The 16819-nt window shown below is 39.8% G+C and overlaps 1 protein-coding gene across 1 annotated transcript; it reads right to left on the bottom strand.

Moving 5' to 3' along the window:
- Window positions 1–963: 963 nt before the first annotated feature.
- Window positions 964–10608, bottom strand: LOC145786589 (tubulin alpha-1A chain-like). The gene is made up of 7 exons (XM_082598272.1): window positions 10485–10608; window positions 3556–3778; window positions 2622–2923; window positions 2248–2479; window positions 1831–2096; window positions 1444–1637; window positions 964–1195 (listed from the first exon to the last, which is right to left on the bottom strand). The coding sequence occupies exons 1-7, from the start codon at window positions 10485–10487 to the stop codon at window positions 1060–1062; spliced, it is 1356 nt and encodes a 451-aa protein (XP_082454398.1). The 5' UTR covers window positions 10488–10608; the 3' UTR covers window positions 964–1059.
- Between the last annotated feature and the right edge of the window lie 6211 nt (window positions 10609–16819).

Below are 16819 nucleotides of genomic sequence, written 5' to 3'. Positions count from 1 at the left end.
TAGCCTAGTTAGCAATCATCACAAGAGTATTGATGTTTTCCATGCACGCTAAGAATGCTAGAAAACAACCAGTTGTTTGTTTTATTCAAGGTGCTTAAAGCCTATCTTCTACACCAGTTGGAAAACGTAAGTTATAATGGTGTAGTCGTTGGTGGTATGGTCTGTAGTTTGTTCCTCGTTGCCACACCCCACACTCCTCCAAAAAACTCGCAGACAATGTCATCTCTGCTTTTTATATTTTTTATTTCGCATTTTTTTCTACTGTAAAATCCGCTTAGTGACCTACGTCCAAACTTTCCATGGAACCATATTGTCTAATCTATGCAGTTTCTTATTGTGACATCTTTCGTTTAAACAGCAAAAGGTCTAAAATGACTGAAGAAAATTATGTGAGAAAAGAAAACAGGTCAGGAAAAATGCTAAAGTTCACAAAATCAAAGACTTTGGTAGGAAAAACTTGGATGACTTTCGCAAAATTTTAACTTGCCTTGGTCGCCTTCTGCATATTTTTGTATTTTGTATAGTTGGATCTTTTTTTTTATTCAAAAGACAAGATTTCTTATTTTGAATGTGAAACGACGCTTTACATTTCAATTTAATTTTATTTCTCATTGCTGGCACAAACACGAAAAGGAACGACAAAGTAAAAATACGAGTTTGGCACCAACAAAAAGAAAATATGGCGAAATCAAAAGGTCTTAACTTTCCATGGATAAAACAGTGTAGGATAATTAATATTTTTAATTTCCCAAGATAATCTTTAAATTTGAAATGAATTGGACAAGAGTAGTCAATCCCACAAAAAACAAAAAAAGAACTTATTACGATGCTAAAGTTAGAATACGTGGTCGTTACAATATCAAAGAGAAAAAACAAAAAAAAAATATACTTAACACAACAACAACAACAACAACAAAAAAGCTTGGAAGCCGACCTACACCAATGATTACAGTTGCAAGATATAAAATTCAACATTATTGGAAATTCCGAAGAAAACAAAGATACAAAAAGTACAAAAACAAAATAAAACAACAAAAAGCATCAAGTGAATGAATCTTCTTAGTATTCTTCTCCTTCTTCTTCACCCTCGCCTTCGACGGAGTCAACTCCGACCTCTTCGTAATCCTTCTCAAGAGCGGCCAAATCCTCTCTGGCTTCTGAGAATTCTCCTTCTTCCATACCTTCGCCGACATACCTAAAGAAGAGGATCATTTAAAATCGTTTTTAAGCCACATGGTATATTTATGTTTTCTTCGCAAAATTATAGCGTCGCTTTCATGATAAGTTTGTTGCGCACCTTGTAAACAAATAGAGTTAAAGCGTGAACGATTTTACGCAAGATTAAGTTTGTCGTACGAATGTATATTTTCCCTTTCGGGCGTTTCTCTGCTGAAAAATATAAACAGCTTTGAACAAGATAATAAAAGAATCTCGATTACTTACCAGTGGACGAAAGCACGCTTGGCGTACATCAGATCGAACTTGTGATCCAGACGAGCCCATGCCTCAGCGATGGCTGTGGTGTTGCTCAACATGCACACGGCACGCTGCACCTTGGCAAGATCACCACCGGGAACCACGGTTGGTGGCTGGTAGTTGATACCAACCTTGAAACCAGTTGGGCACCAATCGACGAACTGAAAAGAATATTAAAACATTCGTTTAGTAAAGTGAAGTTGTGCAGTTTTTGTTCAAGTATCGTCTTAATAGCGATTTAGACTTTTGTGCCACAACAAGCACGCATAATTAAAAAATCAAAGATTAACAAAATATCGATAGCTCCATTATCTTTACAGTTCACTTAATAACCATAACTATCAAACTACCCACCTGGATGGTTCGTTTGGTCTTGATGGTGGCAATGGCCGCGTTGACGTCCTTGGGGACAACGTCACCACGGTACAACATGCAGCAGGCCATGTACTTTCCGTGGCGAGGATCGCACTTCACCATCTGGTTGGCTGGCTCGAAGCAAGCGTTGGTGATCTCAGCAACGGAGAGTTGCTCATGGTAAGCCCTCTCAGCTGAGATAACTGGGGCGTAGGTGGCAAGAGGGAAGTGAATACGGGGGTAGGGCACCAAGTTGGTCTGGAACTCTGCGTGAAAATAGATAAAAAAAAATGTTAAGCTTGGTTGCTTTCACCTCTGTTATATGTTTAGGTGGTAATTGCAATGCGACAGTGACTGTCATATCTATTGAAATTACCAAGTGCTAAATAAATGAGAAAATGTATAAAAATTCCTCACCAGTAAGATCGACGTTGAGAGCACCATCGAAACGGAGAGAAGCGGTGATGGATGACACAATCTGTCCCATCAGTCGGTTCAAGTTGGTGTAGGTTGGTCTTTCGATGTCCAAGTTTCGTCGGCAGATGTCGTAGATGGCCTCGTTGTCAACCATGAAAGCACAGTCGGAGTGTTCCAAGGTGGTGTGGGTGGTCAAGATGGAGTTGTAGGGTTCGACAACTGCGGTGGAAACCTAAACAAAGATTGTAAAAATTATTATTTTTTGCTCTGAGCCTGATCAATTTAATAAGTAAAATAGAAAAATCAAGCAGATGATCCTATTAGTGATTGATCGGATAATGAAATTTTAAAAATAAACAACTTTAGTGACAAACTTGAGGGGAGGGGTAGATGGCGAACTCGAGTTTCGACTTCTTTCCGTAATCAACGGACAATCTCTCCATGAGGAGAGAGGTAAATCCGGATCCGGTACCACCTCCGAAGGAGTGGAAGATAAGGAAACCTTGGAGACCAGTGCACTGATCGGCAAGCTTCCTGATTCGGTCCAAGACCAAATCAACGATTTCTTTACCGATGGTGTAGTGACCTCGGGCGTAGTTGTTGGCGGCATCTTCCTTTCCGGTGATAAGTTGTTCCGGGTGGAAGAGTTGGCGGTAGGTTCCGGTACGAACCTCATCTGCAAAGAAATGCAAATGAAAGTTTAGTACTTCGCTTCATCTAATTTTGAAAAGACGAGAACTTTTGAACCGTAAAAAAGTCACCACGTGCGTTATCCATCAAGCGAGATTAGAGAAAAAGGCGGGTTTTTTAGAGTCACAAGACGCAGCTCACTTTTCTACGTTTAAATAACACAAAAGAAGTGAAAAAACACTATTTTGACCAGTGAGCTTTCACTTGATGATTCATTTCATTTCGAAATTCCGCGCAAACCTTTCACACCACGTGGCTGAAGAAAACTAAACTTGTATCAGAATATAGGCTGAGACTTTCTATGCCGTAATAAGCTACGTTATGACGTAGAATTATGTAATAAAACCTTTCAGTTTCGAAACAGTTACGTCGAGAGTAAAATAATAAAAAATTTTCAAAGACTGTAGGTTTAGATATTGTGACGTTACAATTTAATATTACGCTACCATGGAAACAATAAAAGAAAAAAAATCACAGCAATTGATCAGTTTTGAAGAAACGAAACATTTAAAAAATAAGAGAATCCATGACTTTTATCAAGTGAAGTAAATGATAACTAATAAGTTTCTTTTCACTACAGATCCGACTGGAAGTACGAATTGATTCCTTTGTACTCACCGACTACTGTTGGCTCAAGATCGACAAAGACGGCTCGGGGAACGTGCTTTCCAGCTCCGGTTTCGCTGAAGAAGGTGTTGAAGGAATCGTCTCCACCTCCGATGGTCTTGTCGGATGGCATCTGACCATCTGGTTGGATTCCATGCTCGAGGCAGTACAACTCCCAGCAAGCGTTACCGATTTGGACTCCGGCTTGTCCGACGTGGATAGAGATACATTCACGCTGTTATGAAACAAACGCAATGTTACATTTAAAAATCAATAGCCTACTGTACTGTACTCAGAGAAAAACTTCTTTTTGCATAAAAACAAAACGTTCTTTGTATCAAACTAATGTTCAAAGCAGTGCGATTAAGCTTACGTTGTTCACAACCAAAATGAAAGCAACCGGTCAGCAACTTTTCAACACTTGCTAAAACTATCATGGTTGAACAGAGCATAGCCTAATAAGTGAAAGATACAGAAATATAATAGCCTACTGCATTAGGTTCCGTTTGAAACCTGTCAATTAATAATGTATGCGTGTGACATCGCATACAAGGTGGCAGAATTTGAAATTTTTAATCAATCATGAATTTCCAAACGGAAACAACCCAATTAGGCTATTCCATATTCATAAAAACTTGACTACCTCCGCAAGGAAAGACTATTTGCATTTCGAAAAACTAAAAAATATTCTCACTATTGGTCACAGCGGTAAACCATAATCTCTTCGTGGGAAAATTGTAACATAAGATTCCCGAATCCGTTCGTCTGTATGTAATGACCGAAAGAGAAACACTCTTCTGAAACGTCTATTCAAAATTGTATTTCTGTAAAATTAGCCCGCGGCTATCGAAAATGGGGTGCAACGCGATACACCACTAAAAACTGTCACCACAGAACAAACTACTTAGATAAAGACGGAATTTTTGTCCAGCTAGCAAGCACTAAGCAAACAGTTAAATGTGCGACTAACTCTCAAGCAACCATTTCACGAATGACCAGAATAGATAGCAATATCTCAAACTCACGTCTGCAGTACTGTGACGTAATAGTGAAAGACATTGTCACGCAATTCAAACAGGTGTTCAAAGCTGGTAATCCAATATTTCATGTTTAAACAGGTTTGACACTGAAACAGGTTTAAACAGGTTTAAACAGGTTTGACACAAGTCGTACGAACGATGGTGCAATCTCTGCTCATGTTTAGGAAAAATTCCATGACGTAATACGCTAACATTCTGTAGACCTGAACGGTTTTTATATGACGTTTGATTAGGTGAACAATTGTCTGGAACAAATGCAATGCGACCCTTAGTTATGACAGTCTGACATGGCATAACTAAAAAAGAATTGACGACAATTGTGAGCCAATGAATAAAAACACATGATACACAAATTGTTTGAATCACTCACGTTTAAGTTAATACGCAAATACAAAGGGCATGCAAAGAATGAACAGCAATACGAATAATACACGACGATACATGAAACTGGTACCATAGGTATACGCTAAAATGACGCTATATACAATGGTTGCGATAATAACCGACTGTTCTGGGCTCAGACAAGTGTCGGCCACCGCAGACAAAACCAGGCTCAAACCCTAACACTTAGGTGTTCTTTACGGGGGCGAGGCACGAAATATCCCTCAACACGTAGTCTACTTTCACTTTCCCCGTACTCTCATCATAGTTGCAGACGGCAACTTTGGCTCTACGAACCACAGGCTTCCCTTTCCTAATTTGTGGAACTACCTAATGCACCCTCCCAAGTTGATACTTCCCACGTTTACCAATGTCTTTGAGAGAACACACCACTACAAGTTGACCAGGCTCCAAATTCTCGGCCATTTTTAGCCATTTTTTCCGGCCCTGAAGACCTGGCAAGTAAAAATCGATCCATTTACTCCAAAACTGCTGAGAAAGTGACAAATTGAACCGATAATCCCTTCTTAATTGGTCACGATCATGTGGTTGCCCAACAGCACAGTATGGGTCTAAGAATGGGGTCAAAAGTGAGGCAGGGGTGATGACAGTAAATCCCTAGGGTCGTCACTCAAAGGTACCACAGGGCGTTCGTTCACGATCCGAACGGCACTGGCTGTGTACGTAAGCAGTTCAATAAAATTGGGCTTACGAATTGAAGAGTCCAAAATGTGAAAAAAGTATTTAATCACATCGGCCATGAAACCAAATCTACCAAGCCGAAATCTAGCCAAGACATCTGCCAGAAGGTTTAACAAATCAGGACAAGAAAACATTACATCATTAAAACAAGTTCCTCGAAATTCAGACTTGCCATCATAAACAATACGCTTTTTTAATTGTGACGTCACAAAGTATGGCAAATACCATTCAAATCCCTTGACATTTCCTGCTTCACCAGCACGCTCAATATAGCCATTAGATTTAAGATCCTTCATGGTGTCAGTAAGGAAATCACAAAGTTCAGGTTGTTTTAAAGCCTTCTTCCTTAAAGCAGCAGCTCTATCTGACGCCATGGCCACCTGCTGACGCCAACACAAAATTGTTAGGTAAATCAATATCTTATTTCAATCGTTGAAGGAAGATTCAACAAGTTCTCTAGCCAAAATGTCATTGCGAGACAATTCACAGGTTTCATTTTGCAAGGTCAAATCCTGAATGACTTTGTTCAGGTCTGCTATTTCCATATCACGGGACTCAATTTTACGCTTAAAGCCAGAGATGACATCCGACTCTGAAGACGTCTGCACTCTGCACACATTAGCAACGCTTTCATCTAAGGGTGACTTACCACCACAAGCCAACCAACCGAGAGGAGTGAGCAAAGCATGCGGTTCACTACGATTTTCACCAACACGCTCCTCTTTGGCCCACATCAAATAAGCGTTGTCGTTGCCAATCAGTACATCTACAGTACTACAATCATTCAAATGAAACATATTCACGTCATGAAAATGACGGAAACCATTTAAATCCTGCTTGTGCGGTAAAGTTTTAACATCATCAGCCCAAGCTGGGTTAACCACCGAAGTCATATCACAAAACAGTTCATCCGTCTCTAACGACTGGATGTTGAGTTTAACAAGGTTAGCACAAGTAGCTTTCTGACCAGCCAGAGTGTCCATTTTAAACGACGCTTTATCATACGGTTTAACGCCAAGTTCGCACACCAAATCACTCGAAACAAACGTCAACTGCGAACCAGGATCATGCTGACAATACACCAACTTCGATTTGCCAGTCATTGGATTCAAAACACGAGCAGCAGTAACGCGGTTAAAAGCTGCTTTAACACTTCCAATCTTAACATTACGCACAGGAACTCTGGCACCAGCATCATCTTTGCCAATCGAATCCAGAGAATCACGTGACGTCACATAAAAGTCATGCAGAAGAAAATAGTGTTTCCTATCGTTGTTAGGCCCACACTTACGACAGTTGTTTGCATGATTACAGTCCCTAACCATATGCTGGCGCAAACAATTCAAGCATTTGCCAGCTTTCACAATGACATCTCTCCGATCTTTAGGTGTCAAGCGCAAAAAATCTTTACAATTAGACAAAAAATCATATTCAACTTGACCACGTGACGAACAACAAATGCATGCCGGTATGTCTCTACGTCTGGCCACACCACCGCGCGGTGCGCCAACAGCAGTCGAGTACTGCGAACTCCCTGAAATCACATCATCATGGGGTTTTACCGACGTCTGCCTAACCGGACAAGAAGGCAATTTTCCTTTGCCAAACTTTTTAAAATGCTGCGACTCACCAGAATCGCCCATTAGCATAATGCTAAAATCAGTCGACTTGCGCGTTTCCTCCCGTACTACAAAATCAAACAAACTCTGAAAAGTAGGCTCATCAGTACCACCATACTGATCACCTAAAAAGTCAAGATAACGCTGCTTAGCGTCAAACGGGAGTCACTTAGCCAAATCCAAAACAAAACGTCCTTCCAATTTGTCACGCTGACCATAAACTTGCGCGTAAAGCAGACACTGCGACAATTCATCTTTAAACTCTTTCAAATCACTGGAAGAGATCGAAGTCAATTTGCTACCATAGCGGTACTTCCTAATTTCCGGTTCGGCGAAAAGACCTCCACGAACTCCAAAACGTTGAGACAAGCGAGCTAATGACATTTCTATCCTGTCTTCCTCTGACAAGCCAGGAGTGTCGGAAACCAAATTAGCAATCGTTTGCGCAGCTGTTCTAACACAAGCTGCTTGTAACAAAGTCAAACGAGTTCCTTTAAAAGGCGAAGCTGCCATTAAGGTCGTAACACGATTTTTAAAGAAGATAAATGGCATATTATTACCATCGTAACCAATCAAGGCCGCCTTATCGAAAAACGTCCTACTATTTTGGTATTCAAAAAAGCTATCCTGTTGTTGAGAAGTCGATTTAGCGGGAGAAGACAAGCGATATCCCTTAAGGGGCTGAGAGGGCTCAGTCACATGCACAGCCCGATCACGCTCCTTACACAAGTTAAAATTAGTAGACGCGACACGCCTCTCACAACCACCCAAATTACGTGTAGCTGGGCGATCAAAAACTAGCGGCTCAGAAAACTGTGAAGGGGGCAAAGCATTACTGCTATCAGCGGCCCGTGACCTGTACGCTCTGGGGGAAGAGTTCGACTATAATTCACAGGCCTTGGCTCTACAGCCTTCGGAAGACCCTTAGCCGCGGCCCCGAGACCTCCTGAAACAGCTGGAAAACGTGTGGATTGCACTGGTCCACTTACAGATTGAACAGGCGTCTGGAAAAGGTTATGTAAATTAAACTGCGATTGATGTTCATTTCTGGAATGGCTAGAAGAGCCCTTCTTAGAACTACGCCGGGAGCCCAACTCTGATCGATATTCAGCTAAAACTGCCTCTTTACGTTGTTCAGCCCTCAACTGAGCATCTTTGAGTGCGAACTCAGCAGCTCTCGCTTCGGCTTTTGCGGCAGCCTCAGCAGCTCTCGCTTCGGCCTCAGCAGTTCTCGCGTCGGCGTCCGCTCTCGCGGCAGCCTCTGCTCGTGCGGCCTCAGCAGCTCTCGCGTCGGCCTCAGCTCTCGCGGCAGCCTTAGCTCGTATGGCCTCAGCTCTCGCGATGGCCTCAGCTGCTCTTGCTTCGGCCTCAGCTTGGATCTGGAGCTCCTCTCGTCTTAGCTGTAGGTTAATTTGTGCAACTATCCGAGACGAACTCTCAGACATCCTAATGCTTACATTTGAGGCGCTATCCTCAGGATGTATGTCAGCATCCAACATATCTGTGAACTCACTTACTTTTTGTTCGAAGTTATTTTTCAACGAGTTAAATTCGGGATCTACCCTATCACGAAGTTCTGCCAAGATTGCAGAGTTAAAAATTTTAGTCAAAAGAGCATGGAAATGCCGTAAATCCTCTTCCAAAGTAGAGAACTTACATCTAAAAATTAACAGTTCCTGCTTATCACTCAAAGAACCTAGGGCTACAGAAAGTTCCCCAATTTGAGTCAAAATATCCCTTCTAAGATGCTGGGCCTCTCGAACTGACTTAGCCTCATCGTTAATGGGTCCCTCCCCAGAATGGCCTGCCCGACCGCAAAGAACATCATCAGGCCTAAACTCAGTCGAGTCGACGGCGGCCGAGTCCCTGTCGCCACCGAGTGTAGACATATTAAATGTTGGGGCTAAATTTAACAATTAAAAAATTGACACAAACACACAAAAATATTACAGTAGTTATAAAAAACTTAACTGCAATGACCGTAAAAAATACAAAAAAGAATTAAAATGCACAATACCGTAGTTGTAGGGTTATATGAAGTCCTAAAGTTCCACAAAACTTGCTTGGATTCTTCGACTTGAATCTTCAAGCACAGATCGATTGTCTTAAATCTTCTTTCTTGCCAATGAATGTCAAAGTTGTTTTCCTTCAGAACCAACAAAGAAACGCCTTTAATTTTTAGCTTGAAGTTCTTCAGTACCAACTGAGAAGAAATGTCTTTAATTTCCTTTTGCTTCTGTAGACTACCAACCAACAAGATCTTCTTTTATTATTTCTTTGCTTCTGTAGCCTACCAACCAACAACTTCGTCTTTATTTTTTATGTGCTTCTAGTGCTTCCAAGTTCCAACTGACAACAACGTCTTTATTGTTTATGTGCTTCTAGTGCTTCTTGGCCTACCAGCTAACAAGTCACGTCTTTATTTTTTTTTGTGCTTCTAAGTTCCAGCTGACAACAACGTCTTTATTGTTTATGTGCTTCTAGTGCTTCTTGGCCTACCAGCTAACAAGTCACGTCTTTATTTTTTATGTGCATTAAATGCTTCTTGGCCTACCAACTAACAAGAACTCGTCTTTATTTTTTTATGGTCACAGCGGTAAACCATAATCTCTTCGTGAGAAAATTGTAACATAAGATTCCCGAATCCGTTCGTCTGTATGTAATGACCGAAAGAGAAACACTCTTCTGAAACGTCTATTCAAAATTGTATTTCTGTAAAATTAGCCCGCGGCTATCGAAAATGGGGTGCAACGCGATACACCACTACAAACTGTCACTACAGAACAAACTACTTAGATAAAGATGGAATTTTTGTCCAGCTAGCAAGCACTAAGCAAACAGTTAAATGTGCGACTAACTCTCAAGCAACCATTTCACGAATGACCAGAATAGATAGCAATATCTCAAACTCACGCCCGCAGTACTGTGACGTAATACTGAAAGACATTGTCACGCAATTCAAACAGGTGTTCAAAGCTGGTAATCCAATATTTCATGTTTAAACAGATTTGACACTGAAACAGGTTTAAACAGGTTTGACACAAGTCGTACGAACGATGGTGCAATCTCTGCTCATGTTTAGGAAAAATTCCATGACGTAATACGCTAACATTCAGTAGACCTGAACGGTTTTTATATGACGTTTGATTAGGTGAACAATTGTCTGGAACAACTATACACAAATACCAAATGTACTCACCATTTTGAAGTTAGTAGGTAAAAACTTTGAAAACGAGCTTGACGACTATTATGTGTCCTTGCTGTTCAAACGAATAAAATTTTAGTCAGCGCTAGTAAATTTAAGCAAAACTTCCCGCTTTCTGATTGGCTGTTAAGGCTTCATTAAACAAAAAGCCTCTTCGTTGGTCTCTTTATGCTCTTGATGGAAGCTGTTATCGCCGTTCAATTTTTGTATTCCTTTTATCGTCGTGACGTCACCATACGGGTAATCAACAAAAGGTTCTTGGCACATGGAATTCGGTAACCATGGGAATGAGATAAGCTCAGGCACGTCGACAAACCACGAGTCGCTCACTCCCAAATTCGTTTGTCACGGTAGTGTTCAGTGACTTCAAGACTTGTGAAAACAATGGAGTGAGGACAAGAAATCCAAACTGAAAAATTGAAATATAGAACAAACTCTATTGGTGCGGCCCAGTTTTTACGCTGTGGTGATGCCATGCCCTTGTGAAAAGCGATTTGTGGGTGTTGTTTGCTTTGAGGGCAAATTAGATGCTGGTTTTTTATGGATAACACAGTGTGTACACCAAAATGTCACTGGGAAGAGAAGCACCGTTTCTAGCTATTTAGGGGTCGCTGATCACGAATATGGCCATTAAAAGATGCTCTTGTGTACAGTTTTTTCGAAAAATTGAACTTTCGTTTGCACTGCAATGCAAATGCAGAAAGTTTAGGGGGTACCTAAAACTTTAAAGCATCATATTTCCGAAACTGTAATAGATATTGAGCTAAAATTTGTAATGCATGCCTATATCATGCTAAATAACATTTCTATCGTAAGAGAGAAGTGACATTAGTAGTCTCGTTCCATTGCTCGTCTTTATCTAGCGCGCAATCGCAAGAAAAGCAGGTCTTTCGTAAGGTTCTTTACGCAGCGTTAGCTATGTTTTTGCTTTGGAATGAATATTGATTGGTTTTTGTCATTAGTTGACCTGTTTGATTTAGACAGGCTTAAGGCTTGGAAAGTGAGTTTTAAATAAGTCTTCAAAAGGCCTTTGTTTTAAATCGCTACGCAAGTAGGATAGGCTACGGTATTTTGCAATGTAAAAAGTTTAGATAACATTGTGAAATAAAGACAGGCAAGACACAACAATAAAGCACGGTTGAGCATCATTGCAATATATTTTACATATTTACAAATAGTTTTAACAATCAAACTGTAAAATATATTGTTATAATATAGTGATAATGCTCAACCCTGTTGTATTGTTATGTCTTGCCTGTCTTTGGTACAAGAACGCAAACTCTCTCCCGAAACTGTATTGTGCCATAACGTGAACAAAAGACATTCAATTCAGTTGGTTTTGCTATAGAAGCATAGCAGCTAGCATGGTCTTCTGATAGGTTTTCTGTGTCTTAATTTTTTACCTGGAGTAGCCTGGTCAGGCAGTATTTATTGTATAAAGAGTTTCAGTTATTTTCAAGGTTGACTTGTTTCAGGGGGTGCAGTAGGTGCATTCTGGTGAATTTTTTGGCTAATACAATGGTAACAATATGATTTGAAGTAGCCCTCCTGTCTACTGAACGGAAAGTTTGACTGTGGGCCTGGCCTATACCTAGGGTAGGCATGCCCGAGTTATATGCCAGGAAAAATGTCACATGTTGAAGTAAAGAATTACTTTGAAACAACTTTTTTTTAAATATGCAGAGATTCTTATTAACCACTGCGTGTCGGCGTTTTCGCTAACCTACGCGACGGCGTTTTTTTTGCGAAAATCTTTGCCGGCTTTTGGGCTGTACCAAAGTCTTGTAAACCGATATAAAACTACTTCAAATGGCAGATATTGTTCTTCAAACAGTAAATAAGCCTCTTTTACATAGATTCAACGTATTCAGGCCTTCAATCAATGTAAAATGACTTGTTTAAAACCAGTTATGAACAAACAAGCTTTTCTTCAATTTTGAGACTCCTTAAAAGCATGTGAACTCATGTGAAACGATTTCCGCTGGGTAATCTAGCCGGCGTGGAGTAATCAGCATTTTTTACATGGATTCAACGTGTCCAGGCCTTGAATCAGTGGCGGCTCGTAGCCTGTAGAAGTGAGGGTGCTGCAAGTGACATGTCCCTGCAGAGTTCGCCGAAGGCGAACGTTTCGGCGGGGGGTCTGGGGGGTCTCCCCCAGAAAATTTTGACAAATTACATTGAATTTGGTGCGTTCTGAGCGTATTTCCAGCATAATTTGCAATCAAAATAATCGAGATTAATGTATTGATTACCTTTACAAAGAGTTTTCACAGACATAAATTTCCATAATTAAGGTGCAAGTAGATTTTATATAACAAGAAGTCTCAATACAGGTGGAGTAGCCCTACTGTTCTTTGAAAAACTCCATGGTGTTATGGGGTGCTGGGTGTTCTGACGGAGGTTTATTAAATTTCTTCCAACGCATACAAACAACGACAAAGTGTAAACACACGAAAATAGCACTAGAAACAGCAGCCAAACGATGATCATTAAAACACGCATAGGAAAGTGTGTATTACTGCAGCGAAATAAAATGCATGGCTATTGCACCGGAAATGAAACAAAGGCCTTTACAAAACATATACACAGCTCGGACAGCTGTAACTTCAGCCAGGGACACTATCTGGTAGACTACTACCCCTTGCCCCAAGGAGCAACGACAACTAAGAGGTAACAGTATTCTGTTTCAAAGTGAAATTTCTGCTGCTGGTTGCAGTTTATAGTAAGTACCCAAGGACCAGGACTACATCACATACGGTGATATTTAAAATAAACAATTTTTCTTTGTTTATTGGGGTAAAGTCACTTGAATTTACTTTATTTTGTTGAGCAGCCAACCATAGACTATAATAATTTGGAAGATGTAATCAAACAGTAATGTCGAAGTAAATGAAGAGACCAAGTTCAGATAATATACTGACATAGTTCTCGTAAATTTTGCTTTGAATATTATCGTTTGACCGTGTTTTTCGATACAACCCTTTTGACGTACGAAGAAAGGCGAGGGCATTGCAGCAACAAAATTTAGAGAACAACATGGCAATGACACACACAGCTAACTCAGATAACAAACCACATAATACACTTAAAGGTGTGCTGACTTACACATTTAGACGATAGTGTCTACAGTCGGTCAGGTGCCGTGAACCATGTTGTTAGGAGGGCTAAGTCCAAACAATTTTCACGCATAATAATACTAACAATTACATAGCACCACATCCACAGTGCAAACTATGCTCCTGTGCACTGTGCATGACAATGGTGATAAATAATACGGTACTTTCAGTCATAATGTTCAGTGAAATATAACGTTTTCAAGCGAGTTTTGAATTCATTTAAATTTTCAGCTTCTTTTACACAAATAGGCAAACAATTCCAGCAACTGGCAGCAACAGCTGGGAAAGTGCGATTTCCATATTGTGTCTTACATGAAGGGTTGCAAAAGAGCAATGTTGAGAACGCAAAGTTCTGGAAGGTTTATAATGAATAAGCAAAGTGTCCAGATAGTTCTGAGCAAAACCATGGAAAACTTTATAAATTAATAGACATATTTTGAAACGAATACGATACAATACTGGAAGCCAATGCAGGGATTTTGGTATAGGAGTAATATGCTCATGTTTGCGTGTTAAAGTAATTAGTCGAGCGGCAGTATTCTGAACTCTTTGAAGACGCAAAATAGCACAATGTTATTTAACAATGAATTTGAATAATCAGGCCTAGATGTGCATGAGTTAAAGTTTTACAAGCATCAATATTTATGAACTGTCTGATGGAACCAATATTTCTGAGATGAAAAAAGTAGATTTAACAGTGTCACTGACAAATTTTTCCAAACATAAATGTTGATTTAATAATACACCAAGCAATTTAATTGAATCAGAAGAAATAATATTACTCAGGGTAAGGGTCATGTCGTTAAACTTTGAAATACACCGTTTTGGAGAAAATACAATAAACTCACATTTTTCTTGATTCAGTTTTAACATATTACAGTATAGTACACCCAAGTTGAAATATCAACCAAACATTTTTGATTTTTAATACAACACAATGAATCTTCATCAGTAACAAGCAAATACAATTGTATATCATCAGCATATGAGTGGTGTTGTAAAACTCTATGTATGAAAGCCCATATCGCTTCATGATGTCAAACAGACGTTTGTAGAGGCAAAACCAGACAGGGCCGAGAACAGAATCCTAAGAAACTCCAGAAGAAAGGAATGTTGCAGAAGACATTGAGTTTTCAATTGCTACAGACTGAGTTCGGTCAAAAAGATAAGGAGAGAACCAGTCAAGTGCCATTCCTGTAATGTCAAAATCTGATTTGAGACGATTTATAAGAAGTTTGGGAGCTGGTATACAAGTCCCCATTCCCTGGTAACTCATGACAAAGAGGAATTGACCAAAACATGTGGATTGAAGTGTGTGAACAGTAAAGCAAAAGTAAAGTAGTTTCACCCTATATGTTTGGTCGAGTCCTGTCTTTGTCATGAGTTACCAGGGGGGGACTTGTATACCAGCTCCGAAGTTTGTGATCAATGGTAGCCTATCAAAAGCAGCCGAAAGATCAAGAGAAAGTAGAACAATGCTATGACTACAGTCAAGTACAGTAGCAATATCATTATGAATTCTTAGTAAAGCTGTTTCTGTGGAGTGATGTTGACGATAAGCAGATTGATTGATATCAAATAAATTTTGCCCGTATAAATCCAAATGAAACTTCCAGTATAAAACTATGAGATAGAGCATTTACTAAAAATTGTATATATATTTAATGGTAGCCTACAAAACTTCAAAAATTGCAACTAACCTCAACTGGAATGCATTGATTGTTGCACCACTCATACTTAGTCATCATGCAAATGAAGCGATTTCAGAGAAATTAAAAACAGTTAATACAGCAGGCATGAACTCTCATAGAAGTAAAATCACAGCGTTGTAAGAATGAGTGTTAGATGGTACTGTATGTAGCAATAAAAGTTAGCTTAAGAATGGCTCTGAACATAATGAAAAGGTGCTTAGAAACCTAACAAGAAAAAAAAACAAACTAAAACCTAAATCTTAGTGTAGCTACCACTTTGCAAGCAACTTCTTTGCAATAATGGATTGCTACCTCATCATGACCTCTGAGTGGCAACTCAAATTTCTCACACAGTTTGATGCAGTTGATAATTTTTGATAAAATTTGCTGACTTTCTTTTACTTTCTCATTGTGGCGAGCGATTGATTATCTGTATCCAGAATCAAGCTGGGAAGCAATATTAGCTGTTCCTAAAAGAGGTATATAAATTAACCATGTTGTTCAAATGAAGTTGCGATTTATCATGTCTTGCAATGTTTCGATTGATATGATTTAAATCTTTAATTCTAGACTTTGTCCATGATGTATCACCACCAAACAGTAAGCGTGGAAAGCAAAATAATGCATTTTTTGCACTGCAGCCACATAGCCACAAGTTAGTTTTGTATAAATGTTGATTAAAATGCCGGGTATAAAATTTAGCCTACTACTGCTGGATGGTGCTCTTTGTGAAATTTCAAGGGAAGGCGTTGACCTACCTTCAAGTTTAATATTGATCTTTTCTTGTAATGATAACCTATTGAAAGTTGTACTTTACAAATATTGAACAGAGTTGTCTGCTGATCAGATCAAAAAAGCTTTAACATTCAGTATAATGATGATAGCACAATTTGAAACAATAATCTTACATAAGCTATGTGTAGGTAAAATGAAAGATAGTCAGGCAGAGTAGCCAATTTAGCAGCTTAGTTAATACAATATGAGTTTGTTTGTTTGTTTATCTTTATCCTGCATTGCGGGAAAGCGGACTTGAGCGCTATGCATCGGTGTACGTCTTCCGACGTACACCTGACCCACGCTGCAGTCGACGGCAATGTCTGTTTCCGGTTGTCTACTCTACTTATGACTTAAATTTGGTACTACCCATTACTCGAAATCGATCACTAGGTAGAGGCAGTTATCGTAAAGTTTCTTGCCCAGAGAAACAACAGCAAGTGCGGGTGGCTGGAGTCGAACATGCAGGCTCTCGACTGCGAGCCCAACGCGCTAACCACTCGGCCACGGCTGCCGAGTTGCCGGTACGGTACTTATTTGTTCTACCTGTCTACAGTAGGCTACACAATTAACAATTCAAAAGGGATAAGACAGTAGGAACTAGGAATATATCAATAATCAGGCTATAATACTCTAGACTGGTTCAACATCTCACAGGTTAGTCTTAAGTGCCCTCCCTGGCTATTGCTCTTGCAACCATGTATGCTAAAAATTGCTCACTGTAGACTGGTATCACAAAGTCCTGATA

This window comes from Aplidium turbinatum, chromosome 17 (genome assembly GCF_918807975.1).
Source record: "Aplidium turbinatum chromosome 17, kaAplTurb1.1, whole genome shotgun sequence".
Lineage (NCBI taxonomy): Eukaryota > Metazoa > Chordata > Ascidiacea > Aplousobranchia > Polyclinidae > Aplidium > Aplidium turbinatum.
This window is presented reverse-complemented; position numbering and strand designations above follow the sequence as displayed.

Excerpts from the sequence above, each read along its gene's own strand:
- LOC145786589 (XM_082598272.1), bottom strand. Across the intron at positions 2,924-3,555 it reads TCTTGAGCCAACAGTAGTCG|ATGAGGTTCGTACCGGAACC; the intron begins GTGAGTACAAAG and ends ATTTCTTTGCAG. Across the intron at positions 2,097-2,247 it reads TCTCAACGTCGATCTTACTG|AGTTCCAGACCAACTTGGTG; the intron begins GTGAGGAATTTT and ends ATTTTCACGCAG.